The sequence below is a fragment of the Cupressus sempervirens genome, chromosome 1 (genome assembly GCF_028749045.1).
Source record: "Cupressus sempervirens isolate cs-2001-9-10 chromosome 1, ASM2874904v1, whole genome shotgun sequence".
NCBI classification, from domain to species: Eukaryota; Viridiplantae; Streptophyta; class Pinopsida; order Cupressales; family Cupressaceae; genus Cupressus; species Cupressus sempervirens.
In genome coordinates this window covers 330,646,703-330,673,414 of record NC_143118.1, presented here as the reverse complement: position 1 = coordinate 330,673,414, position 26,712 = coordinate 330,646,703, and the positions used below count along the sequence as shown (strand labels likewise).

At 37.3% G+C, this 26,712-nt stretch overlaps 1 protein-coding gene across 1 annotated transcript in view; it reads left to right on the top strand.

The window, feature by feature from the left end:
• The window catches only part of ATSAC1 (Phosphoinositide phosphatase family protein), a 140,852-nt gene extending 114,685 nt beyond the window's left edge, over positions 1 to 26,167 (top strand). The window contains exons 10-16 of the mRNA XM_089824136.1: positions 21,443 to 21,767; positions 21,912 to 22,033; positions 22,340 to 22,453; positions 22,660 to 22,872; positions 24,979 to 25,170; positions 25,323 to 25,434; positions 25,528 to 26,167. Of these exons, the coding sequence (XP_089680262.1) occupies positions 21,443 to 21,767; positions 21,912 to 22,033; positions 22,340 to 22,453; positions 22,660 to 22,872; positions 24,979 to 25,170; positions 25,323 to 25,434; positions 25,528 to 25,776 (1,327 nt within the window). The 3' untranslated portion in view covers positions 25,777 to 26,167. The remainder of the gene's footprint in view (positions 1 to 21,442; positions 21,768 to 21,911; positions 22,034 to 22,339; positions 22,454 to 22,659; positions 22,873 to 24,978; positions 25,171 to 25,322; positions 25,435 to 25,527) is intronic.
• The last annotated feature ends 545 nt before the right edge of the window (positions 26,168 to 26,712 follow it).

Genomic DNA, 26,712 nt, shown 5'->3' with positions numbered 1-26,712 from the left:
TTTGACCTAATTTTTGAGTTTTTTATTCAAAACATCTTAGTAAATATTACTTTTTGAATGATATTTGCACATTATATATTAAACTATATAGTGTAAATATTATTTATGATCCAATTAAGTGATATTTCTTCAAAAATCAATTAAACATGTGCTTAATTGATCACTTAAGTAGTGCAAACATGTCTTTTAACCTATTTGCATGTAAAATATGCAAAGGCTCCTAGAGGGTGCATTTTGTACTAAAAGGCTTATGCATATTCAAGTTTTAAAATGTGCAATCACCTTGGAGAGTGTGTTTTGCACTAAAAGAGTTATCCATTTTCAAGTTTTTAAATTATGCAATGCTCCTCTTAGAGTGCATTTTGCACCTTGAGGGAATATGGCATTTTTAAAACATGTCATTGCACTCCAAGAGTGCGTTTTACATGGGCAAGTCATATTACATATTTTAAAATGTGTAATAGCACTCCAATATTGTGTTTTTAACCAAATGCATATTTAAAACATGCAAACACTCCTCAAGAGTGCATATGGCATGAAAAAGGAAAAAGACATGTATTTTAAAACATATAATCTCTCCCAGAATATGCATTTTGCATGTATTTCATGCATTTGCAAAAGGTGAACCCGAATTTGAAGATTCAAGGGCAAAAAACTTCATGTTTTCTTCCTCCGAGAACACGTTTTCCATTAAAAATGCTTAGATCTACCCATATAATGGCTTGAAATTCATCACAAGGGGGCATTGTTGAGTGTTAATGCATACAAATGAATTTGGGGGTCATGATTTTGCATATCCAAGACAAAAATGACCCAGTTTTTTGAAATATCCCTAACCGGATATTTACTAAATTTCTTCTCAAAATAGGATTTAGGTAGTAAAAACATGGAGCCATATTATAAATAATAACTAGCAAGGTAAACCATAGGAAATAATCCAACTGATAGTTGTCTAATTGTTTCCTCAAAGCTGATATTTAGAACTTAAACCAAAGACATGAATTACGAACAATAGTAGAAAACCAATTGATTCTCCAATAACTAAACCCTCGTTCTTTTCAGATTAATATTCAGGATTTCAAGCATATAGAAATGCATTACAGACCCACAATGATAAAACTAGAAAACTCTCATACAACTCCGTAAACACGTTATTGTATTATACAACAGAAATACAATAACTAGTACAAAAACCCAATCTTAAATGTAGATTAACAATCAGATTGGAATACTATAATAAGAACTTGTAAGTGCGAATGAAACACCTGAACTGATGTTTCCCGAGACAATGGGTTTGCGTCCACTGCCTGCTAGCACGAGGGACTACGTCCTCAAACTAGCTGAAAGCTGAAGCTTTCTGAAAACTCTCATAAGAGGGAAAATTAAACTGAATCATAAATCAAGCATGTCCAACAATGAACCTCTTTCCCCTTTTAATACACAAACTAAGACTCTTTGACTCCCCTCTGGCTTTCGTTCTATTCCCCTGTGACTCTTCAACTTGCCTTTGGCATTTCGTCTTATTCCTAGACCTTTTGCTCTCTTTATAACATTAAATTGACATTTTAATAAATTGAGTCTACATTTCAAAGTCAATTTTAACATTATATAAAATAAGACTTCAATATTTCTAATGTCCCAAAAAGGGGACATTACAAATCTCCCCTCCTTAAAATTGCTTGTCAAGCAATCAGACCAAGATCCCATACGAGTCGGTAGGTGGCCCTATAGCCCTAACTGAAAACAATTTTGGCCACATTGCAAAGCAAGATGTCATTCTGCAATCTATCTCTCAACTGGATACTTGGATCCCATAACTCTAAAAAAACTCTGCACTTGTAAACTGGACAACTCTGATTATCAAACTCTGCACCTATAAACTGGACAACTTTGATCATCACTGATACAACTGAATCCAACCTCAAACTGAGTAGACTTACAACAAGGTCCTCAACAAGCCAAAAATACATATGATCAACACCTGGATCCCAAACCTTGCCATCATAACCAACCGATATGATAAGATAGAAATGTATCAGTGAACTATGCATAACCCAGTAGATGATGACAACCCGACCTAAATAGATAATGTAATAAACAAGCCGTTCAAAAATTGAGTGTAACACCCTGAGTGCAACAAATACCAAACTGTCATCTTCAATCTAGAGAATCTCTAAGTACATAGGTACTATGAATAAGAATGAAGTTGAAAGAGCATTCCCTACAATCAACACATCACCCTCCTCAATATCACACCAAAAAGTACCCAAAGGCTGATGTATGTAATCTAAGCAACTTCTGTATGGTGTGAAATTAGGTATTCTACTAGGATTGATCCAATGACGAACAACCATAGTCAATTCACCACTTCCATCCTATGATCCATATTCCTTGCTAAGAATCGTACTAGGATTCCATATCGTGAAACCAGAATCATCTCCTTCATGATGATCAAAAGGAGAGTCCCCGTTTACCTCAAATAGGGGATTATTGGAAATCCAATCAGCATCAACTTCAAACACGGGGTTATCAATAAGCTGAAAGTGATCTAAAACTTTGGTACTTGATCACTTGGGGCAATTATCCAAAGCATATGCCTGCTGAATTCTATCAAGTTCATCAATTACCTCTAGGAAAAATTCCTGCCTTTTTATCCTCTTGCTCCTGAGAGTGATTCATGATCCTAATCTGATTTTCTGCTTCCTAAAGGGAAATCCGAGCATCATTCAATGCCTCTTGTGTTTCCTTAAGCTCTCTATTGAGCTCCTTAATCTCATGCCTCTCTTTATTCAGCTGATCAACATGTGTTTCAGCAATCTTAAGAATGTTATCCCTGTCGGAAAGCAAATACAAATATTCTGATTTCATAGTTTCAAGGTCTGTTTTGATCACTTGCAAGTCAGAAACAAGCCATTCTTCTTCCACTCCCCTTTGAACCTTCCTGTAGAGATCCTCAACCACCTTGTGAGTGCTGTCATAACGTACCAAAGATGCCACAACCATTTCTTCGTTAACCTTCAGCTGGTTTCTAAATGGATGCATTTCATTATCATGTTGATACAACTCATCGTCTTGTAGTGTCATCTTGGATCATTCCTCTGAATTTCTGTCATGGGCGTAGGTAGTATATGGTTCATTACACAAAATCTCCAATCTTTTATTACCTCGTGTGCAACCGTCCGCATCCGCTTGTTTGTCAACACTAGCCTCCAATTCACCAACATAAAAACTTGTACTGTGGGTAACATCTTCTACGTGGTCGCTGGAAAGTTGTAAATCAATGGTAGTTGACTGCTCTTCTTCTTCAAAAACCTCAATTTGATGACCTTGATTTGCTGGACATTCATCATACGGAGCACTGGTCTTTTGCAAGGAGATCTTGTGCTAATTCAAAATACTTCCTTTTTGTCGTGTCAGTCCTATTTTGGTGCTCTAAATGAAAATCCAAGTAATCATTGAATGATAACTCATTCTGAATTCTGGTAGGAAGTTCTTCATACTCTCCATAAATGTCAAAGGATTTATGCTCTCATGTCGGCTTTAGACTTCTGGGCTAACTGTTCTTGTAGTTTCATAGTATCTTTTAAGATTTTACCCCAAAATCCTTTATTTGCCAAATTATCAAAATGGATGCCCTTTGGAACTCAAGGAAACCAGTGTACAGAGATTTTTAACAACGCTGTTGTAGCACTTTGGAAAATGTTATAACAAGGAACGTCTTGAGTGTTTTGGGTTGAGATTGCTTGCTGCCTTGAGGTATTGCTAATTGACTTTTCAAACCATGAACTCTGCGACACACTAGATGTGACTGTAATATTTGAATTTATCTGTGTATTGTTATTGCCAACAATGTTATCACTATTTGCCTTCCACTTATCCTGAGATGAATGCAATCAATTCCCTTTCTTAAAGACACTTCCAATCCTCGAGTGAGGGCACGATACTAGCAACATTGTTTGTGACAATACTAACACCTTCCTTTATCTAACTATAAGCCTCGAATAGAAATATTTGGTCACTGCCTCTGTACGTTGTCTGTGCCTTCTAATGTTGTCATTCCTTCAAAAACTATAGCATGTCTCCAATTAAACTAGTCACGCTAAATACTTGAAGAATTGAATAGATTTAATTTTACTCCAAGAAGATACTATCACTGCCAAATTGGATGACTACGCATATAATTCAAGGGTCTTCTGACACAACCTCTTCAACTTAAAGTTGATCAAAAGGCTGTTTGTTTTTGAGTAGAATGAAAGTAGGCAAGGTTTGCACATTATATCAATTGGCAATTCTTGGATACTTCTCTGTATTGATTTCAACCACGTGGATCTTGTCTTTTAGTCTTCGACGCGCCTCCTCCAAAATAGAGACCATGAATTGAAAGGGACCCCACCTAAAATACCTTCAACTATAGTCTCGACTCAAATATCTATCTTGATGCATTCACGCCAACTCGACAATCTTCATATGTTTCACTTTTCTAAACATAGAGCCTACTAGGTGCATAGGAATCACCCGACTTATTTGAATGGTGTACGTTACTAATTTTGGGTTCTACTAATTCCAAGATTGTGTTTCGCATGGTTATCAAATGCTTCCAACCACTCACTGCTTCCCTCCTCGTCTCTATTGGTTTGAGATCTGCCTGGGCTGCACTGTCAGATTGTAATGTCTTTTCCAGACTGTCGTGTCAGAAACTAACCGCAATACTGGCCAATGCTTGCATCTCTCGCCTTGGGCTTCTCACGATAAAGTTACGTCCAGCTCAAAACTTGTTCGTGGTTTCTCTTTGATATTCAAGGGTGCGGGACTCTTTGTTTGCTTGACCCGTTTTGCTTATCTCTGGCTTATGCCATAACTATCGATGACCCAGCTTGGATATGGCAGAAACATTTATCATATATATCTCCCTTGTTGTTCCAACTTGTGCCATGTATGCTAGGTCGATGATCAGACTACCCATGCGGTTTCTTGTGGCATCTACCTTAGACCATTATAAGTTATTCGGCAATTTTCATTAATTCTGCCTGTTGCTCTCCCCGTTAGTGCTTGTTTGTTCAATATTGCAATGAGAAAGGTCTTGCACGGAATGTTCTCGTGGACATGCTTGGGGTGCCAGCCAACTACTTTCCACCCTCACCTGAGTTCTGTTATTGTTGGCTCAGTTTTTTTTGAAAGAACGCTGCCAGTTTCGGAGCTTGTATATCATGGAACCCAATTTAGACAAGGCTCTCCAACATTACTTCGACTATGAGGTGACCATCCATAATGCTTGCCGTCTAAGCACCAGTTTGTTGAATAACAACCTTATTCCAAGGTGTTGCTGTCACCTCCAGACGGCTCAATATTCTTCAATGCAAAGTCTCCACCCCAAACATCAAACTTTGGACCCGTAGTAAATTTAGCTTAGTTCAATATAATATCCAAACTATTTTCGGAAGTTTTTCGTGACTGGGCCTGGTTGTAAGCATATACCATTCTTGCCTATTATAGTTTTCCCAAGAATTTTAATGATATAGTCTTCACGCCAATCTGCATTGGAAAACTATTTTTGCAGTTTTGGACTCAAGCTTTTAAAGTAATTTGCATTATTCAACTGTGAAACCACTCTAGTGGTCTCTGAACATTCATCTTGCTTGTGGAACGTCTGCTACTTGCCCAAAAACAATGAATCCTATTAATGTAATACAAATTTCTCTTGGAATCAGTTACTGTTGGGAGTATAACAATACCTGATATTGGTTATAAACTCAACCTGCATGAACTCCCATGTTTGCTTGGTCTAAGAATCTTGGAGGCTTCTATATCTTCACTACTTCTTTTTAATGACACTGAACTTCCAGTCTTTCTCTATGTTACCAATAATTCCTACTAGAGATATCGTTATGACTTCTTCCCTTCAATCCGCAATCTATCTATTAATCTGTAGCGACTTGTAGTCCAAATCTTCCGTTGAGAATGAGACAATCGGTTCCAATTCCGAGGATGATATAAACATTCAAGATTCAACCATCCACCCTCAGTCTTGCATCTGTATCTGCTATCAAATGATATTGAAAATAGTCTCTAGACTTTATACTATAGTTCCACAACTAATACAGTCACCAACCTTATTGCAAAATGGTATTCCAAGATGTGGTACTCTAAATATTTCCCTTTTGGGTTGAGTAAAATCTTTACTGTAGGTTTGTCTTTAATCCATCCTTTTGAAAATACATTCAAATAAATAAAATCTCTCATAAACATTTTCTTGACTGAATTCCACAAGTTGGCAGGACCCTTGGCTTTGATACCACTGAAATATCACTAATCGGATATTTATTAAATTTCTTCTTAGAATAACATTTAGGTAGTAAAAACATGGAACCGTATCATAAATAACTAGCAAGGTAAACCACAGGAAATAATCCAATTGATAGTTGTCTAATTGTTTCTTCAAAGCTGATATTCAGAACTTAAACCAAAGACATGAATTACAAACAGCAGTAGAAAACCAGTTGATTCTCCAATAAATAAACCCTTGTTCTTTTCAGATTAATATTTAGGATTTCAAGCATATAGAAATGCATTACAGACCCACAATGATAAAACTAGAAAACTCTCATACAACTCCGTAAACATGTTATTGTATTATACAACAGCAATACAATAACCAGTACAAAAACCCAATCTTGAATACATATTAATAGTCAGATTGGAATACTATAATAAGAACCTGTAAGCGCGAATGAAACACCTGAACTGATGTTTTCCGGGACAATGGGTTTGCGTCCACTGTCTATCAGCACAAGGGACTATGTCCTCAAACTAGCTGAAAGCTGAAGCTTTCTTTAAACTCTCACAAGAGAGAAAACTGAACTGAATCATAAATCAAGCATGTCCAATTATGAGCCTCTTTCCCCTTTTAATACACAAAGTAAGACTCTTCGACTCCCCTCTGGCTTTTATCCTATTCCCTTGTGACTCTTCAACTTCCCTCTAGCATTTCGTCTTATTCCTCCTTGGCCTTTTGCCCTCTTTATAACATTAAATTGACCTTTTAATAAATTGACTCTACATTTCAGAGTCAATTTTAACACTATATAAAATAAGACTTAAATATTTCTAATGTCCCAAAAAGGGGACATTACATTTTTTTGCATTTTTGAGTCACGTTTTGGTGAAAAACGCCTAGATTTGGGGCACTTTTGATCACATTCTCTCTCAAATATAATTCGTTTTGAGGTTTTGATCCATATATTTGCTATTGAAGAACACGTTTTTGCCCTTAGAGGTAAGAAATGCTTCATTTCATGCCCTCTGTGAGTCACACTTTTACAAAAACGCCCAGAATTTGAGAGTTTTGCAACACGTTTTTGGCCAAAGATGGATCGTTTTGGAGTTTGAATCTATATCGATGACATTCAAGAACACATTTTGCATTCTAAAAGCAAAAACACTTCATTTCTTAGCATTCTTAGATCACGTTTTTTGTCAAAAACGTCTAAGCCTTGAGGTTTTGCTAAAAACGTTTCATGTATTGGTGATCTTTGACCATGTTTTTGGCATTCTCATGCCAAATCCGACCATTGAATGTCCATTACTTGCAAGTGTGAGAAAGTCAAATAGTTGTTTGAAAATTCGGATTTGAGGAAGAATTGGTAATGAAGTCTATAAATCTTGCTATTTTGGCTCATTGATCTCCAAGTAAGTGGACATTTTCAATCTTGCTCATTAATTTGTTCTTATCTTGCTATTCCATTGCATATTTTAGCTTGATGTTGCATACTTGTTGATGTACATGCCATGAAAATTGCATTTTTCTTTTAAATATGATGAAAACTCTCATTTTCATACTTTTGGATTTTCAAAGTAACTTGCCTCTTGACATGTTGAGTCTAAAACCAAAGAGCAATTACATTCGAAGAGCAATTACATGTAATTCCGCTCTCCATGCCATAGCACTTTGCATCTCATTCTCCACATGCGATTACAATCTCACCCTCCATCCATATTTACATACAATTTCATTCTTCATTCCCACTTACATGTACTCTCACCCTCCATCCGCATTTACATGCAATCTCATCCTTCGCTCCCATTTACACGCATTTCCATCTTCCAAACCTAAATGCATGTTCGTTTTACATGTAATTCACTTTACATGTAATGACATCCAAAGAACCTGTTTTTGACTAAAGGTCATACTTTTAAAGTTCAATGTTATCATTTGCACACATTCTTATGTGCCTAGCCTTCATTCCTCAAGGCATCTTTATAAGAACTCATCCTTTTTCCATGCGCATTTACATGCCATCCATCTTACTAAGTCTCACTTTAGCCCTCCGCATGTACTTCCCATATCACATCCAATTCATTGCAAATGTTCCATGAGTATCCAATCAATACTCCAAATACACTGTTCCTCAGATATCCATTTTGCCTATATTCTCATGGAGTCAGAATCTATATCTTCCAATAATGGATTCAATCCCATTGAAACTTTCATATTGTAGCAAGTCAAGATATGCCAGAATTTCTATAAAGATTGAAGACATCTAGTAAAGAAGGCATGCTTTGAATCAAAGAAGCGGTAATTCACTTGGTCTCCATTTTCCCAATGATTGTTTGAGAACTTGAGTTTGTGTGGGAATGCGCTAAGCACCTTGCTTCAAAAAGAAAAGAAAAGAAAAAGTTAAAGGTGGTGATGGAAAGTTATTCTGAGCTTACATCCGGACACCATCGAAAAGGTTTTCAAAGTGTTAGACTCTGAAATGTGCCAATCTATAAAGGAGAATTCATGACAACTTGAATGAGAAAAAATTTGATCACATCAAATTTTTAAATGACAATGAAAAATTCATCAAAGAGAGTCAAAGGCTATCAAAAGATGCAACACCATGATTATCAAGGTGAATGCAGTGGTAAAAAATATAGGAACTCTCGATCCCGTCATCATTTGGGATCCAAGTACAAGACCCTTCAGAAATATCCCTAGGATTGTTTCAATTCTCTTCCTTCTTCTTCCTTCTTTAGTTTTCATGTTTGTAGATTGGAGAGGATGTATTGCATGAATTGTGTAATTACATGTAATTCGATTTACATGTCCCTATGACACATAATCCAATAATTTCTCTCACCTAGTTTGACCAGGTCAAAGTTGGTTGAGTTGCTCTCACTTTTTCCTCCACTTTTTCCTCAACTCCTTTTCCTATATAAAGGAGTGTTCCCTCATTGTAAAAATTATCTTTTGTTGTATGCAAGAAGCTCTGCCAAACTTTTGCAAGCATAACTTTGATTGTGTAGTACCAATTTGGGAGAAAAGTGAATAAAAGAAACAATTGAATTCACAGCTTTGAGTGGAAGAATTGTGATAGCGCAAATTAGAAGCTTTGATTGTAATTTGTGCCTATTGTCTTCGATTCATGTTATTATTGTGTGTTCAATAATAGAGCATAGTGAGTTAAGAAGCAATTAGAGCCGAAGCTTTGATTGGGAGCGATTGTGGTGATACATAGACTAGAAGCTTTGACTGTAGGTATTATTACCATCTCAAATTCATGAAAACTAGTTAGAATTCCCCTACTTTTGGAAGTCTTTGTGCCCCAATGGTAGAGGCTTTTGTTATAGAATAGATTAAAATAGGACCTAGAGCCAAACTGGTATGCTTTCAATTAGTCTTTGAGTTGGTGTTAGTTTATCAGTATCATTGTTTACAACTCTAGATAGAACTGTAGTTCAAGGTTTCATCTTGCCCTTTACTCTCTCCACGGGCAAGTCGATTCTTTTCTGAAAGCTACAAGGAAAAAATATTGGTAACATCTTATTAAATCTCTCAACTTCTTGCTTACCTTGAGTTGATCCAAGGAATGGTGAGAAGGGGGAGCCTTGCCTTTAAGGTAGGAGAGACTTTGTCTCACACACTGTGGTTAGTCATCCTATTTTGTGAATGGATTTTACTTGAAACTGTCGGTTTCAAAATATCCACCCAACACATGGCATAGGGTGAAGCATTTGAGAATTTGAAGAAAAGGTTGGGTCGTACATTGATCTTGGCATATCCTAGCAGGGACAAGGAGTTCCATGTCCATGGAGATGCTTCAAACTATGCAAATGGGGCTACGCTAGTTCATGTGGGCAATCACGGTCTAGACCATCTAATCTACTTTGCTAGTAGATTGTTGTCCAAGGGAAAGAAGAACTATGGTACGACCGAGAGGAAGGCTCTTGGTATGGTCTATGTTGTACAAAAATTCAAACATTACCTTTTGTCTACTTTGTTTGCATTTTTTGTGGACCACCAGGCACTCATGTACACAATGAATAAACCCAACATTCAAGGAAGGGTCAGAAGGTGGTCACTTCTGTTGCAGGAGTTCATGTTCACGATCATTGTGCAACCTAGGAAGAGCTAGTGATTGCTGACCAATTGTTGCAGATAAAATTTGGAGAACCACCAGAGGGAGTTGATGATTTCCTAGATGCCCACCTATTCCACATTGTAGTACTACTGGCGTGGTACACTAGCATTAGAGAGCGCCTTTGGAGTTGTAGTTCCCGAGGCACATACCGCTGGGAGAAAGGAGGAGGCTAGTCTTGAGGAGCAAAACATTCCAATTGATTAACAAAATTGTGTATAATAGAGACTTGACTAGGTGCTACAAAAATGTGTTATGGAGGAAGAGAATTGCAGTGTTTTAGCAAGAAACACATGAAGTCCTTGTAGGAGGACATATGGGGTCAGACAACACTTAAGAAAAGTGTTGCTAGCAAGACTATGGTGGCCCACATTATATAATGACGTCGAGAATGGGTCGTAGGGTGGGATACATGTTAGAGGGTTGGGAAACCACTGAAGGGGGATTTAATGCTACTCAACTCCTTACACATCCAAGAGTTGTTAGAATAGAAGGCTAGTTGTGTTTGGAGGTGTTGTTACATTGTCATGGTCATGAAGTATTTAACTAAGTAGGTAGAAGCACGGGCTTTACCTTATAACTTGGCACTAAGTATGACCAAATTTAGCATGAGGAGATCTTTATGCAGTACGACATCCCCATCCAACTAACAAGGAATCAGGGAGGACACTTTGTCAATCATGCGATCATGTTGTTAATGATAAGAGTTCAAAAATTTTCACTCATCCGAGGGCCAATAGGCAGGTTGAAGCTACCAATTCAGATTCTAGTGTCCATGATTTATAACTTGTACGGAGTGGAGAACTAAGAGAAGTCACCTTTAGTATTGTGGGCATACTGGGCCTACAAGGTAACAACTAGTTAGATACCCTTTCTGTTAATGTATTGCGAGGAGGTTACTGTGCCGACAAAATTTATGGTGCCAAGCATTCAAATAGCCACTAAAAATAGACTGGGTGACATGGAGAGTTTGATGGAGCGACTGTACGCCCTTAACAAGTTGGACGAATGATGGGTGATGGTGCAGTGAGCGATAGAGGCAACAAATTAATGTTGGAAGCTTTGGCATGATAAGCACCCGAGGCAGATGAGGTTTACCCTAGGACAACTAGTTTTGAAATATAATAGATGAAACTAGATAAATCTAGGGAAGTTTAAAGTAAGGTGGCTCAGACCGTATAAAGTTTGGGAAGTGGCCTAAAACCATGTAATCAAACTATGGACATTGGGTGGGCGAGAGATTCTGGCTTAAATGGGTTGAAGTTGAAATTGTACTGTGAAAGATGGAGGAATGACCTAGTTCACCCAGAAATATTCGTGAAAGGTAAATTGTATTATTAAATATTAAGAAAGAAAGAGGAAAAATCGAGAAGCTTACTGTACGACAACCACACCATATAGTAATGCTGACCATATAGGGTGGTTGTTGTATAGTTCTGACTGAAAAAGGAACTAACAATACATCGTATGGTAGTATCACTGTACATTGTATAGGGACATCAATATAAAAAGATTTCCCTATATGTTGTACAACCATCCAAACACAATTAAAGGGACAAGCAATGAGTGGTGCAAGGACAAGGAAAAGGTGTCATAGGGACATGCATGACATGCAAAGATTGTAGATGAAGTTATATAGGAGGAAGTGTTGATGAAAAAAGAAGCAACTTGATGTTGGGAGATGGAAAAGCCACATAACATAAAGAGTACCTACCTCCTATGGGAGTTGGTAGCCAAGCTTGCATAAACAAGAATCAAGCTCGCGACTGAGATAAACAAAATACCTACGGTGATCAAATTGAACTTGCCAAAATAAAGAGTGTCGTACAACAATGACAAAACTAAACAATCAAAGGGAAGAGACATTGTTGTTGGTCATTGGGAGGAGGAGATGTTGGCAAGTAGAAAAATAACCACAAACAAAGTATAAAACAATGTTGTTCCAAAGTAAAGACAGTGCCCTATGAAGGAAACCAACATACCGATGAGGAAGAGTTGTTCAGAACAATGTTGTTATAAGGAAAATAAACGAATCGTACAATCTTAGAAAGGGAAACTTGCGGTGGTAAAAGATTGTGTCGGGAAACCACGAAGACAACCAAAGGAAGGGGTTGAAAAATAATAACAATAAAATAATACAAGTATATTGAGTCTAGAGATGCACAAAATGATTCTAATTGAAGGAAACACATGATGAAAAAGAACACAATATAGGAAGGGAAAGGGCATAAAGATTGGAGAATACGAGAGTACACAATAAGTTCGTACGGAAACAAGTGGTCAACTAAAAGGCTTGAACATATGCCTTCATTGAATTATTTGGATAGCATATTCACAAGACAACAACATGGAGATAGTTGATGGATGCAAGAACAAAGAAAGCAATTTGGCAGAATTAGTTAAAGTAATTGCCTGCAACAGTGGCGTCACCTTCTTCCATGAGAAAAGTAACGATCATATCACCTTCCGGAGTACGAGTTGGAGGTAAAACTAATTGTGGGAAAAAGCGAAATAAGACCGTCAAATGTCTAGAGTCAGATGGTGAAAGATGTTGTGACTATAGAGATCATCACTTTGAGGGCTGAAATGGGGCTGATTGTAGGAAGTGGTGGCTAGAGAACCCAGATGACCATCCCATCAAAGAGAACTTGAGGTGTGTGCAAGCTCAATGGGTTATCTAGATGTCCATTTTCTTTATTAGAGATGTTAATGTACCCGTGCGAGTGATGATTGGCTCATATGACAAGTACGACAAGAATCTATATTTGATTACCAGCAACACTAGATTACAGTTTTCTTTGCTATGTGGAAATTCACGAGAGCTTTTGGCATATCAAGAGAAAATGGGAGAAAGATTGAGAAATGCTGAAGATATCACTAGAAAGTAGGGATACCCTTCTATAGTTGATGTGCAAGATGACTTGACATCCCTCAAGTAGGATAACCTGCAGAATCCAAGTAAAAGGATAGGTATGAAGAAGTACTTTCTTTGGTAGGGCAAGTGGAAAGTGTATCTTTGATGTTTTAAAGAGTTTCCTAACACAAGTTAGCCGCACGTCAAACATTACCATAGCTTAGATAGCATTGATGAATGGACTCAGGAATGGTATCGTGTATGATTGGGCCTTTGATGCAGGAGCATCCTGGGTGTAAGAGCAATCTTGCATCACCCAAAAATATTTCCTTTTTATTTCTTGAATAAGGGTTGTCTGAGTGCAATGTTGTTGTTTCTGGAGGTTTGCTACTTAGTAAGTCAATAATACAAGCTCACAATGTCCTAATTTCAAAGGTGGATGTTCATCTTGGATATATCAGCCTGCCAGTTGAGGCTTAGTGCCACATCATGAGCATTCATGAAGTTATTGTGGAGTTCTGGTGTCATTTTTGGTATAAAAACTTCAGGCTCAGTGTTGAGGCCTTAGAGGCCTCAAATGGGCTTCAAAATGGGGTCGACTAGAGCTTGTGCGAGTTGGGCCCTGTAGATCAAAAGCTGAGGATTTTGAAAAGAGGCTATAATAGCCAATTAGAGCAATGGTTTGAAAATTATGGTCTTCTAAAGTTGGGCTGACCAAAATTTCCAAAATAAGTGTCAAAGGTGTATTAGGCGGACTCTATATGTAATTTTAGGGTTAGTCGGTCTCAAGGGTTAGGGTTTGATGTCTAGAAACTTCCTAGGTAGTGTAAAAATGCCTATATAAGGAATGCTCGTACATTGTCTAGGACAACTTTGGGTGATAGTTCGCAGCTCTATGTTGCAAATTATTGTAAGGAAGGCGCCCATGTGGGTTTGCATATTGTATTTCAATATAATTCCGTATTTGCGTCGATGATAAGAAGCCCATATTTTGTTTTGCAAATTGTTGTTATTTCTTTGTTTCTGTTATGTGTTTGTGGTATTAAGAGGAGTACCCTTCACCAGCCTTGGTGCTGGTAGACCGCATGGAGGAATTTATGACATTATATCACCACACATGTTATGTTGCACCATGCCATAGGGAGTTTTCTCGAGGTTGTGTACTTAGATAGCTCCACACTTGCACCATCAGATACTAGAGGGTTGTGTAAAGCCAGACCAACCGCCTGTCTTCTATTGGCTTTATTTAGACATTTTGGGACTGGGTAGCAGTCAAGCTAGGAAAAGAAGAGGTATGTGGTGGTGTTTGAGAATAAGTTTGACATAGACGATGACAAGGGTGCTGCTAGAAGACGAGAGGAGTCTAACAACACATTACATGTAAGTAGAGGTAGTTTCCGCATGGTGGGCAGAGGAGAGTACTTGATTGCTGAAGAGACATTGGAGTCTGAGGTTGGCATTGAGGGGCCTTTGGTAATGAGTATTGTCACACCTGTTGAGCTCGCATTGACCCCTCTTTGGAGGGAGTTTGGTTTAGCTTATCTCATCCGAGGTACTAGGATTGGGCGAGTTGTGGGGTGCTATCATCTTGATACCTCCATGTACCATGATGGCAGAGTTTCTTGAGATGGAGGTGGGAGAGATAAAGAGTGGGGACAGGGACAACAACGACGAATTAATAATAAAAAAATAATTTACTATATTAAATAAAGTTCTTCATTTGTGACAAATATTTAATGGGGCCCTACAAAAGTTAAATGTGGCCTAAGCATGTAAAAAGAGGTTGCGGTTCTTTATAAGGAGGCTTGCTTGGTTGTAGTAAGCATGCTTTATGGATTTGATGTGATGAAATCATATGATAATTTGTGAGAAGTTGAGGATGATAACCTTAAGTAGTTCAACAAGGGTTGGATGAAAATTTGACCCTTTGTAAAGGTGAATTTGCGATGGAGTTCACATTGGGCTAAACTTGTGGAGTCTCCATTGGAAACAAATTTGTAGGAGTTAAGGGTTTGATCTAGGAATGAAGTTATTTTAATTGGAAAATTATTAAATAATTATATTATTTTTGAAGCACAAAGTTTAGTGCAGGATCAATTAATTATTGTTTGAGGGTTGATTAGGACTTGAAATTAAGAGCTATAAGCTCATCTTTTGATAGGCTTCTGCATTGTGCTTTCATATTTCTGAGTATCATTGAAGACAACAAAAGAAATGACAAACTTATCAGACCAAGCACTGCTTTATTGGGAGTTTGACAAGGTTAACTAGGATTTTAAGAAGTATTACTCGGGGATGTGTTTCTGGCATTATTTGTCTCGTCCTGGAAACTCAGAAACTTCTAGGAGCCCGTTCCTTGGTTGCCCAAAATTTTTATACTACCTTTTCCTTGAGAAAATAATATTAAATTTTTCCCATTAGATATTTGTGTGGCGTAGTGTAATCCCCATCCAATCTCTTAGACAATACAAGCAATAGGATCCTTGTATGCTCCAGATGTGGTAGGCCTTGGACATTTTCAGTTTAGTCAGATTAGCAAGAAAATTGCTATCAAGGAAGGAAATAAACCGATCAAGGCAAGGCATGAATCATCTCACAACCATTGTTAATTAAGACACTACAGATTGCACAACCTTCTACACCATCACAATAAAAGGAAATGCTAAGGATTGAACCTTGAATAAGAAAGACTCCTCAACCTTGGTGATGTCCAAGGAGGATCTCGATTTAGAATAGTTAACTAATGATAAATTAAGTTGTAATGAAGGGCTCAAATTAGTCATTTATTGTAGAAGTTGTGGGAGTGAGACATAACATCTCACATCATGCCATATTGTGGAGTACTTAGGGTAGTCACAAGATCTTGCAAAGGCGTTGAATATTTGTTTCCCATTTACTTTTGTGTTTCTGCAGTGCTTGCTTGAGCCAATTCTTAACCTAGTGCAAGGAGGGTTGTAACCCATTCTAATGCAAGGCTCATGCACAAAGGAGCTTATAATTGGAAAGGCATCAAGGTTGCGTTATCACAAGGCTATATCACGAAAAGAAACAAAAATTCCAAGTTAGATCAAATTCACAACCAAGATAATTGCATGATCATAAAGATAGGCAGGGATAGTGATCTTACTTTGATAAAGATTTGAAAACATACTTGGTAAATCACAAGGGCTTAGATTAATGCATTTTAATGTTATATCGAATAAGAAGATTTTATCCTTGCATGCCCCATTCATATATTTCTTACAAATTAAATTCTCTATGATTGCAGCATTGCGTAGCAATAAATCCATTAGACCCTTCCATCAAAGCCCGAAAGTTCAACTGTATAGTCATTAGATTGTAAAGATAGAAGAAATCTTATGATGCAGAGATAAACTCAACGGAAGCAAAAACAAAAGGAACCAGCACCAAAAAGAGAGATAATAAAATTCTTCTAATTGATTTATCAAATGAATAGTATATACACTTGCTCTCCTATAGATTTCTTCTCCCCGTAATTTCATATCCAAAAACATGACCTAAACCTAAACCTAAACCTCTATTTATAATTGCTAGGACGTTCTATGGAACATTCTAGATTATTACAAAATAGGAAAACCGACCTAAAGAGATCTCTTGCCAAAACGGCGTACACAATGTTTTAGATCTTGCCAAAATGGCTTACAGAATGTTCTAGGTTATTACAGAATAGGAAAACCGACCCCACAATGGTCTGTGCACATCCCAAGAAAAGATCTTTATGTGGGTGCTCCTGCACCATACACCCAGGGACAATAGAATCCAAGTCCCTTGGATTGTCTTTCCGCTTTCTTGTCTACCAATTCTTTGGTGTTTGTTGTTTGTACTCTTGACCAATATCCAAATCAACTGACATATGTGCGTAAACTTTTGCCATATTCAGATAGAACTCTTGCAAACCTACAATGAATGGATTAGATGGAACCTCATTAAATATGACTTCACCAATTTGGATTACTGCAGGAACCGTTGCATTCTTTACTGTGATGTCTTTATGCTGCAATATCTCCATGCTTGGAGACAAATTCATCACTATTGGAGCCTCCTCTATCTTCTTAGCTTCATCACAAGTCTTCTTCCTTGCTGCTAGTATCCTTTTGATAGGCCAAACCACCACCTTTCTTAACTTCAAATGCTATTTCTTGGTTGCATTAAGGACCATCACATACAACTCTTTATGAATGATTTCATCACAATGCTCATCAACCATTTCAACCTCTTTTCTTTCTTCAAGAACTTCTGTATCATAAGTTTCATCAAAAACATGTTGTTGCTCACCTTGTATATCTGCATCACTGTGTTCATTTGGTATGTCAACATCGATATGTTCATCTAGTATATCAGCATTAGTTCTTTCAATGAACAACTCTTCTCTTCCAATGTCTCAGTACAGGCTTCTATAATCTGAATTGGTTGATGCTCTAGATCTGTATTTTCTTTTTCCATACTTTTCTACAATTCCTCTTTTAGTTGCGCTAAATTTTCATCGTGCTTTCTCATTTCCTGCATTAGGAATTCCATTCGTTCTTTTATCTCTTGATCTATTATAGCTTCCTCTTCTCTTTTCTTCCTTTTCTCTTCCCCTCTTTTCCTTGCTTCTTCTTTCTTCTTGTTCTGAAAATCCCAATATTAAACCCATACATCGAATAGTATCTTCTGATCATGAGATAAATATCCTCTTGTGACCATTGTCTCCTATCTAGGTTCTCCACACTCAACCTAGTCTTTTGGCCACACTTACAGGTTCTTTCCTCAACCGTTCACAAAATCCAATTCACCTTAGAAGTTGAAAGCTTTCCCCAAGCTTTTCCCAAGCGCCTTGCGAGCTTTCCCCAAGCTTTGATACCAAAAATGATGCAGAGATAAACTCAACGGAAGCGAAAACAAAAGGAAGAAGCACCAGAAAGAGATAGATAATAAAATTCTTCTAATTGATTTATCAAATGAACAATATATACACTTGCTCTCCTATAGATTTCTTCTCCCCGTAATTTCATATCCAAAAACATGACCTAAACCTCTATTTATAATTGCTAGGACGGTCTATAGAACATTCTAGATTATTACAAAATAGGAAAACCGACCTAAAGAGATCTCTTGCCAAAACGGCTTACACAATGTTCTAGATCTTGCCAAAACGACTTATAGAATGTTCTAAGTTATTACAGAATAGGAAAACCGACCCCACAATCATCTGTGCACATCCCAAGAAAAGATCTTTATGTGGGTGCTCCTGCACCATCTTAGAAGGGAAATTGCATTCAGGCCTGTTATAATTATCCATTCCCACTCGCATGACTCCAATATTATTTGCTAAATTGTGGTTTTCCTTGGATTTCCCCTGTCAAAGCTTATCTTTTCTCTTTGGGCAAGGTCCTCCTTGCTACTGCTATCTTAGGGAAGCTTTCTTTCTCCTAACGAGCAAGGTATTAACCATGCATATCAAAGGCATATTTGCTTGCATATCAAATATGTGGTACTTGCTGGCACTAGAGGTTCGATTACATCTAGCTCTCTCATTCAACATCATGTGCTCCATACCTCTTTCATGCATGGAAAACCATATAAATCATATCCACGATTGTTTGCAAACATACAAGTGCTCATTGAGTTGCTGAGTACTAGTAGGGTTTAAAATTGTGTGAGATTTTATGTGGGCTTTTTTTTAATCATGGGTGTTTTTATAGGTTTAACATAATGGATAATCTATGCTAGAGAAACAAAACTGATTTCACATACCAACACAGCTTCAAATTGTTATATGGTGGAATTGTTGTCATCTCTATCTGCAAGGGGGAGCCATGGGCCCAAACTTCTACACCAAGCAGGGAGCCGCAGTTGAGTGTGAGGACTATACCCCTTACACCATTACACCTTAATTTTTGGCGAGGTTGGGGAAGAGGAAATTGTAAAATCCTGTATTTTTTTACTTGTCTAAATATGAAATTTATGATGACGATCTTCAAATACGGTTGTGAATTCATAATAGTTTTCAATTATCACATAACTTATGTATCCACTTCGTGTACATGACAATGCAATTTTGTAATCCATAAATAAATCTGATAGAAAACCTTCCTCATGATTCTTAAACTCATTTGATACATTTGTAATTAAATTTTACAAAAAGTATGTTTTTTTGTAAATTTAGTATATTTTAAGTCCATGAGTTATTTTTCGAGCCAAATGCTTGGGCTTTCCAGATAGTCCCAATTTGTGAATAATGGCATCCACTTTATACCATGTCAAAGCATCTCTATTGACCGTGTCAAGTCCCTAACATAATTATTTGGGTTTTGTAGCTAGAAAGAAACATTGGACTTTTCATGGCCTTGTTCCATCCCCTCATTCTTTTTTCTCTAATAAATATTTTCTTGCATCAAAATACCATCCTCTAGTGCAAAACAACAAGTGTCCCCTTTGACTTCAAAGTTCAAGCATGTAGGATATGGCTATTATGTTTTTATAGTGGGTTGTATCCAGTGTAACACCAGTATTGGAGTACATTGGAATGCTGAGACGTGGGGAAAATGGGCCTCATTTTTGGGACGGCGGGGGGACGACCATGGGATGACGATAAGGGGAGGACAGGGCAAGGAGGGGTGTTGTATACATATAGAACTTGAAATGTTAGTTATGAAATGATGTTTCAGTAGAACATACCAAATTAAAATACTTAAAACATAGCAGAATTGCAACATGAACTAGAGCTGTTAAACTTTCAACATAGTAACATATTACATGCCCAATAGTAACATTCAAAAATAAAAAATCAAATAGAAATTCAAGTACCCATCCTAGTGGTGGGCATGGTTGCGGAATGGCGGAGGTGGGGGTACTTGGGTACTCAAGTACCCGGTGCGGGGATGCCTTGGGGACGGGTACTTTGAGGTTTGGGAGAGGGGTGTGAGTCCCCGTGTTATATTGGTTGTATCCTCTCACCATGTCATTTCCAAGTTAATCATCTATCTCTTCACTGCCATTCCTTATATCACCTTTCCATAAACTAAAATTTAATGGATCAAGCCTAGGCAACTTTGGTGTAGTTATAGGATTGGGGAAGAAGTAAGAGATGCAATGTTTAGGTGAGTTTATGTAGCACACAAATTGCTTGTACATCACACTATGATTGAAGGGGTTTCTGCTTTAAACCGTCCTCTGGATCTTAGTTATTATGGGTTTCCTAAGGTTGTTGTCGCATTTATTATATAAAGATGTCTTAAGGTCTTGGGATACAAAACAAAAATTGTCTTGTCTGTTACATTGTAGGGTTTCTGTTTCACTTTGATTGTTTGTATTATGTCATGTCTTAAGTTAATCAATCTTGATTGCATTCGTATTTTTGGAGTGTAATGTTAATAAAGTGCCTAGGCATGATAAAATGTATTCAAAATGGTTACCAGCACAAAAGTTGCTGTTTAGTATTCTTGATGAGCACATATATATATTGGTTATCACTTCCAGTTCTGCGTAAGTAGAGCTTGTTTCCTTTCAACAAAGTTTTTATCTGGCTATGTGATGCTTAGTAGAATTTATTGTTTACTGACACAAGAAGAGCTTTCCATTAATATTCTTGATATCAATATTTATTGATTGTCACTATGTGCTCTTCCTCATTAGTGCTCGTTCTATTTGATTATTGTGATCCCTGGCCGTATGATGCTCCCTAGAAACAATTAATACGCAATATTCCACTACCTACTTCCAAGGAGTAGCTGATAGTGAAAATTGTATGTGAATCTTAAGACATCCACAATCTCAAGTTTAAATTTAAGCAATTTTAACAAATCTAAGTGGAAAAACCTTCTTCGAATGTATGTCTAACTTCTCAGTCCTATCTGGTATTCAACAGTATCTTAAAATGTTCAAAACAATTTTCAAGAAGTTCTATCGTGGCACTTTTTGTACTCCTAAATTATTTGCAATAACTTTCTTAAAGTAGTACACCATGGTCAAAAACAAATACAGCCTCCAGTTTTTTCAGTGTGCCTGGTTTGTATGAAGCTGGCTTGGTAAGTTTATAATCTTTCTAGTCATAATTGGCTGTTGTAAATTTTTTTTTTTCAGTCACATTACCTCAATAGCAAATGATACCTGCCTACTTTTTCTTCTGACACATCTCAAATTCAGATGCAGTCTATACCAAATTCTAAGTCCAAAATGTAAATTGCAGAGAGGGTTCTGTAGGTAATTTCAGGTGCAATTCGTCAATCATGGATTCAGAGAACCCAGATTCCAGAGATGAGGAAAATACAAGTGAACCAAGATTCCAGAGTGGTGTACTTCGTACAAACTGCATTGATTGTTTGGATCGCACAAATGTTGCCCAATTTGCATATGGTCTAGCAGCTTTAGGCCATCAGTTGCATGCTATGGGTTTGTCAAATTTACCCAAAGTGGATACAGATAGCAGCATTGCTGCTGCTCTTATGGATATGTATCAGAGTATGGGAGATGCTCTTGCAATTCAGTATGGTGGCTCTGCAGCTCATAATACTGTATGATAAATTACCTGAAATGTAACGTAGCATTTTTTAATTGACTTTCTTTAAGATGCTCTCTCGGCATATTTTGCATTATTTAAAATGAGTTTATGATCTAATGTAAAGTTTTGGGGCGTATATTTTTGTCTTACTTTTCAGGTTTTCACAGAGAGGCAAGGAAAATGGAAAGCTACTACACAATCTCGTGAGTTTTTGAAATCTATCAAACGTTACTATAGCAATGCTTACACTGACGGTGAAAAGCAAGACGCCATAAATTTGTAAGATACAACAGCTTATTTTCTGTTGTCTGAAAGAAAATAATTATAACTTTGTAATTGGATTTGGAAAAGTTAACTTTTCTGCTTATTATTTCTTTATTTGTGGGTTTCATATATGCTCTTACACATATTGTGTTTACTGCATAACTACGGAACTGTAAATTTATTGGATCATTGGTGTCACATGATTATACATGTTTTCAATTTCAACCAATTTTATTTGTGAAAATTGAGGCGAGCATTGGTCTATTCACTGGGCATATTTGTAGTCTAAATGACATTTGCTTCTGCTGTGTTAAAAAGCAGATTCCTTGGTTACTTTCAGCCACAAGAGGGAAAGCCAGCATTATGGGAGCTAGATTCTGATTACTATCTTCATGTTGGAGGAAATGGAGATGAGGCATTCACTGATAGTCCATCGTAAGTGTTTATGTTAGGCATTCAGACCCCTGTTCAGTTTTTAAATTGGTGTCATAATGTTGTTCTTCTTGTAGCGACAAAGAGTAAATTACTAAGATGTCCAGTTCCCCAAGTTGCATGAAAGAGTTTCAGAGCTTGACAATTTTTAGCAACAATTTTGGCTGAAACAAACATCATAATATAAGAAATGTCATCAATCTATGCAGGTCACAGACCCAACGCTCAGCAGTGTTGCAACGATCAAATACATTTGCTCCTATTCCAGCTTGCAAAGAAGATTCTTCACGGATAAAGTTGACTTCATTTGATAAACTTATGCAAGCTACTTGCAGTTCAATAAAGAATGTCCGCATATATAGTGAGCCTGACTCCAAGCTGGGCCTTCCAGCAGGGAACACTGGTACAGCACCAGATGCAGCGTAATAGTCCAGCTCCATCATGTTCATTTTAAAACTTCTTAGCAGCAGTATTTATATGATCCAGACTCTCAGTTTGTTTCTTTCCCTGTAGCTTCATGTTGAGGTTGATTATATTCAAGATATGGCATACTTCACTTTACTAAAGCTCTTGCATCGTTTGACATATGTAAACCCAGCTTCTTCTTGCAGGGTTCACCTTTAGGCTATATTGTCTAGTTACCTGCAGATTCCTAAATTTTAAGCATGTGCTGGTTGATGGTTGATGCCTGGATGAAAACTTAATGAACATTGCTCTATCAGATCTGCTGCACTTATGCATCTTATTTTTTTCCTTCAGTTTGATGGCTCTGACAACAATCTGTATCATATCTGAGAATTATTTGGTCCTTCCAGAAAAGCATATTCTGGGATTTCAGATTCCGGAATGACAATCCGGGAAAACACTTTTCAGTTTACCAGACAGCTGTGATTATTAAATTATGCTTTCATATTTTAGGCAGAAATTGGAATGGAGTATAATACCAAACCTAGTATTAAGAAACAAAATCAAAGGTCTCATAATATCTTCTCAGCTAGAGATCCCAGAGACATTCCAAGTCTTCAAACTTTTTCTTGCAGTGATTGCAGCTACATACTAGAGGGTTTCCACATATTCCCACTTTGATAAGATTCAGTTATACATAATGAAGTTAGCAATGTGTTGACATCTACCAGCCTCTTCACAGGGATGTGATTCTGATGGTTGGGAATAGGGCTTGGACTCATTGACTTGATTATGTGGGTCTCTCTTTTAGATGTCATTGTTGCTTTTCAACTAGTCACTTGAGCAGGGATTGTTCTGTCTTGCATCGAAAAGGCACTACTCTTTGGTGGAAAAACGCTGAGTGATCGCTTGACTGTGCTGGCTCCTAATTTTCCCTTGAATGACTCCTCCCAAGATAATGACAAGTACTTTGCTTCTAGTGTGGTCTAATGGTGATCACTTGACTACGCAGGGTCCTAATTCTCACTCAAATGACTCCTTTCAAAATAATGGTGAACCCTTTGCTTCTGGTGTGGTTTTATTGTGTCTTGCAGACCCTGTTGGGAAACCTCCTGCTTCATGCTGACAACTTCATTTACCTGTAGCTTCTGCTCGGCTCCATATTTCTCATGAGGTGGATGGCCACCTTTTGCCTTGCTGTCCTTGTGCTGACAGGTCCTCTGTGGGGTTTTCTCCTCTTGCTCCCCCTTTTAGTGTAATTTAAATATTTTGGATGATAGTAGCTCTTGGATCTTCTTAGTATACGGAGGAAAGGTCTTTCCTGATACTCTTCCCAAACTCATAATCGAGTTGTATGTGAAAGTCAACTGGCTCTTGACGTGGGATTGTCTAAGTGGGACCTCTGATCCCTGCTTTCGTCTTTAGTCTTGTTTTGCAGGTTCGCTGCAGCTGTTTCTCTTTTTTATTTATTGTGCTGCTTCTCAGCTATTTATGGTCTCTCAGGGCTCGTTTCATCCAGCCTTTTGGCTGTCTTCGCATTGGGTTGAAATATTTTTTACCATTGCTTTGTTCAAGGGTTTGGGCCCTTATATAATCCCTGCTTACCTTAATAAAATTTTTTTGGTAAATCCTAAATCCAGGAGTTCGTCCAGTCTCTGGAAAGATAAAATCTACGCTATTGAAAATTGGGTCCAGTTCAAAATGGAAATAATATCCATAAATAATATGTTTCTAAAACTGAAAATCGTGCATGGTAAACAGAACATTTGTTTTGCTGAAGAAGAATATTTTGGAATAGGCATGACTGCCTTGGTAAATATAAGATTTATTGACTACTACCTAACTGTTCCCTCCGTGGATCATTTATAGTGTTCATTGTAGTAGATCTGTTAAGGAGGTTAATATTACATGATTAGCACAAAGAATAAAAAATATATTGACAGTTTCAGAAATCAATTATTATAGAGGAAGTGTCTCCATAGCAAGAACTCTCAACTATCTCAGTTTTTACAATCGATTGTTTTTTCTAATGGAATTTAAGTATCTAGCTTATGGACCTTGAATGAATGCTTCTGTTCAGATGAGACACTTGAGACACTATCTAATAATTTTTGTTTACACAGTGAAATTCAGTTGAAAAGTCCGAACTGGCTCTTTGGTCAAAGAAAAGTTGAAGGAACTGGACAAATGCGAAGAAATATTGCATGCTGTAGCTTACAAGACAAGATAAGACGAGAGGGTGCAGTTGATGATTCCTGTAAGTACAAATGGTTGTCATTCTCCGGAGACTCATGCGAGCAGGAGATATTTGAAAGGTAATGATGAATGAAAGATTTGCGTGTCTTGTCCAATACATCTTGGCTGATAATTATGTTCTCTCTCTTACAACATGTTCAATTTATAAACTTCGGTTCTGTAGGACTTAACATTTATATGAGAATTGACACATTTTTTCCTTTTGATCAAGGTACCTTACCATTGCGTCGACAACTGAGGTTGATAACTGGTACGGTAGTGGGCTTCTATTTGATACAGTTGAAGATAGCGAAGCTTACAAACACTATGCCGAGTTCTGTCAGGTTATATCTGTTGTATTCCTTACAGCCGAAGATTGTTCAAGTAATTGTCTATGCTAAACTCATGAGAATTTTCCTTGTTTATTTTTAAATCAGGGCCCAGCGTTGGATCCATTTGGGGAGGATGCCGAAAAAGAACTATACTATTCAGAGGCGTTACATCAGGTGATTAAAGATGTAGATGATACATCTGTAGTCTCAGAGATGGAAGCTGCACTTAATGAGTATCATGAAATTGGCCGCGATCTTGGAACCATCGTTCCATCTAAACTGGGATTGGAAGACCCAACCAGTGTAACGCGATGGATTCTTGGGGAAGAGAAGATGTGTAAAGTCGAAGCTTAATATAAATGCAACAAGCTATGTTACCAGCCTCGTTAACATAAATGCAACAGTTTATGTACAGTGTCATTTGAAATACAACAAAATTCCCGTAAAACATTCCCATTGTTAATTAGCCGTAAAAAAATCCCAATATTGTAGAGGTAAAATATGGAAGCCTAGTCCACAGGGAAATTGGAAAAACAGGGATCTGTTTGGGATAAAAAATCAAGGCCCACGTTTGATGAAAGGTTGATCATCTAATGTAGTTTGTGAAGCTTTTAGAACTAAAGTCTGTTGTTATCTCAGAAAGTTATGGCCCAAGTCTTGTGTAATCTGTGTAGTAATATTCTATATTTTTTGAATGTTTGCAAAATAATGGAAAGAGGCTCTTAAATGCCCATTTTGACGGAAATCCAAAAATTGGCCAAATTCATGCCGATACAAAGGTGGTGTGCACCCAGGTTCTGAAGGCACACCTCACTGAAGGCTGATTCGATGACTCAATTTTCATTGAAGCATGCACCGAGAGCTAAAAACTACACAAAGGACATCAAGATTCCCAATATCACCATGCTAAGGGGCTACTTTCATGCTAGAATTCAAGCGTATTAGGAAATGATCAAATATCCACAATCTATCAATTAGATTGATGCAGTTTTTTGAGATTTAATTGTGCATAGCTTTTTTACATCAACATTACTAATCACACTCTGGAATCCATCATTAGGACTCTAAGAAGAGCTAGAGAACAGAAGAAATGAAGAACTGTTGCAAACAAGGCTAAGACTATATAAATGATGCTTAAAAAGAGGCTAAAGAAGCTCAGATATAAAGAACACTGAATTCAAGCAAATAAGACAAATTAGAAAACTAAATATAAATATTGAAATGCTAGACAATAATAATAAAATAAGTAGTATAATTAAAAAACCAAATAGCCACTATAAATTGTCAATA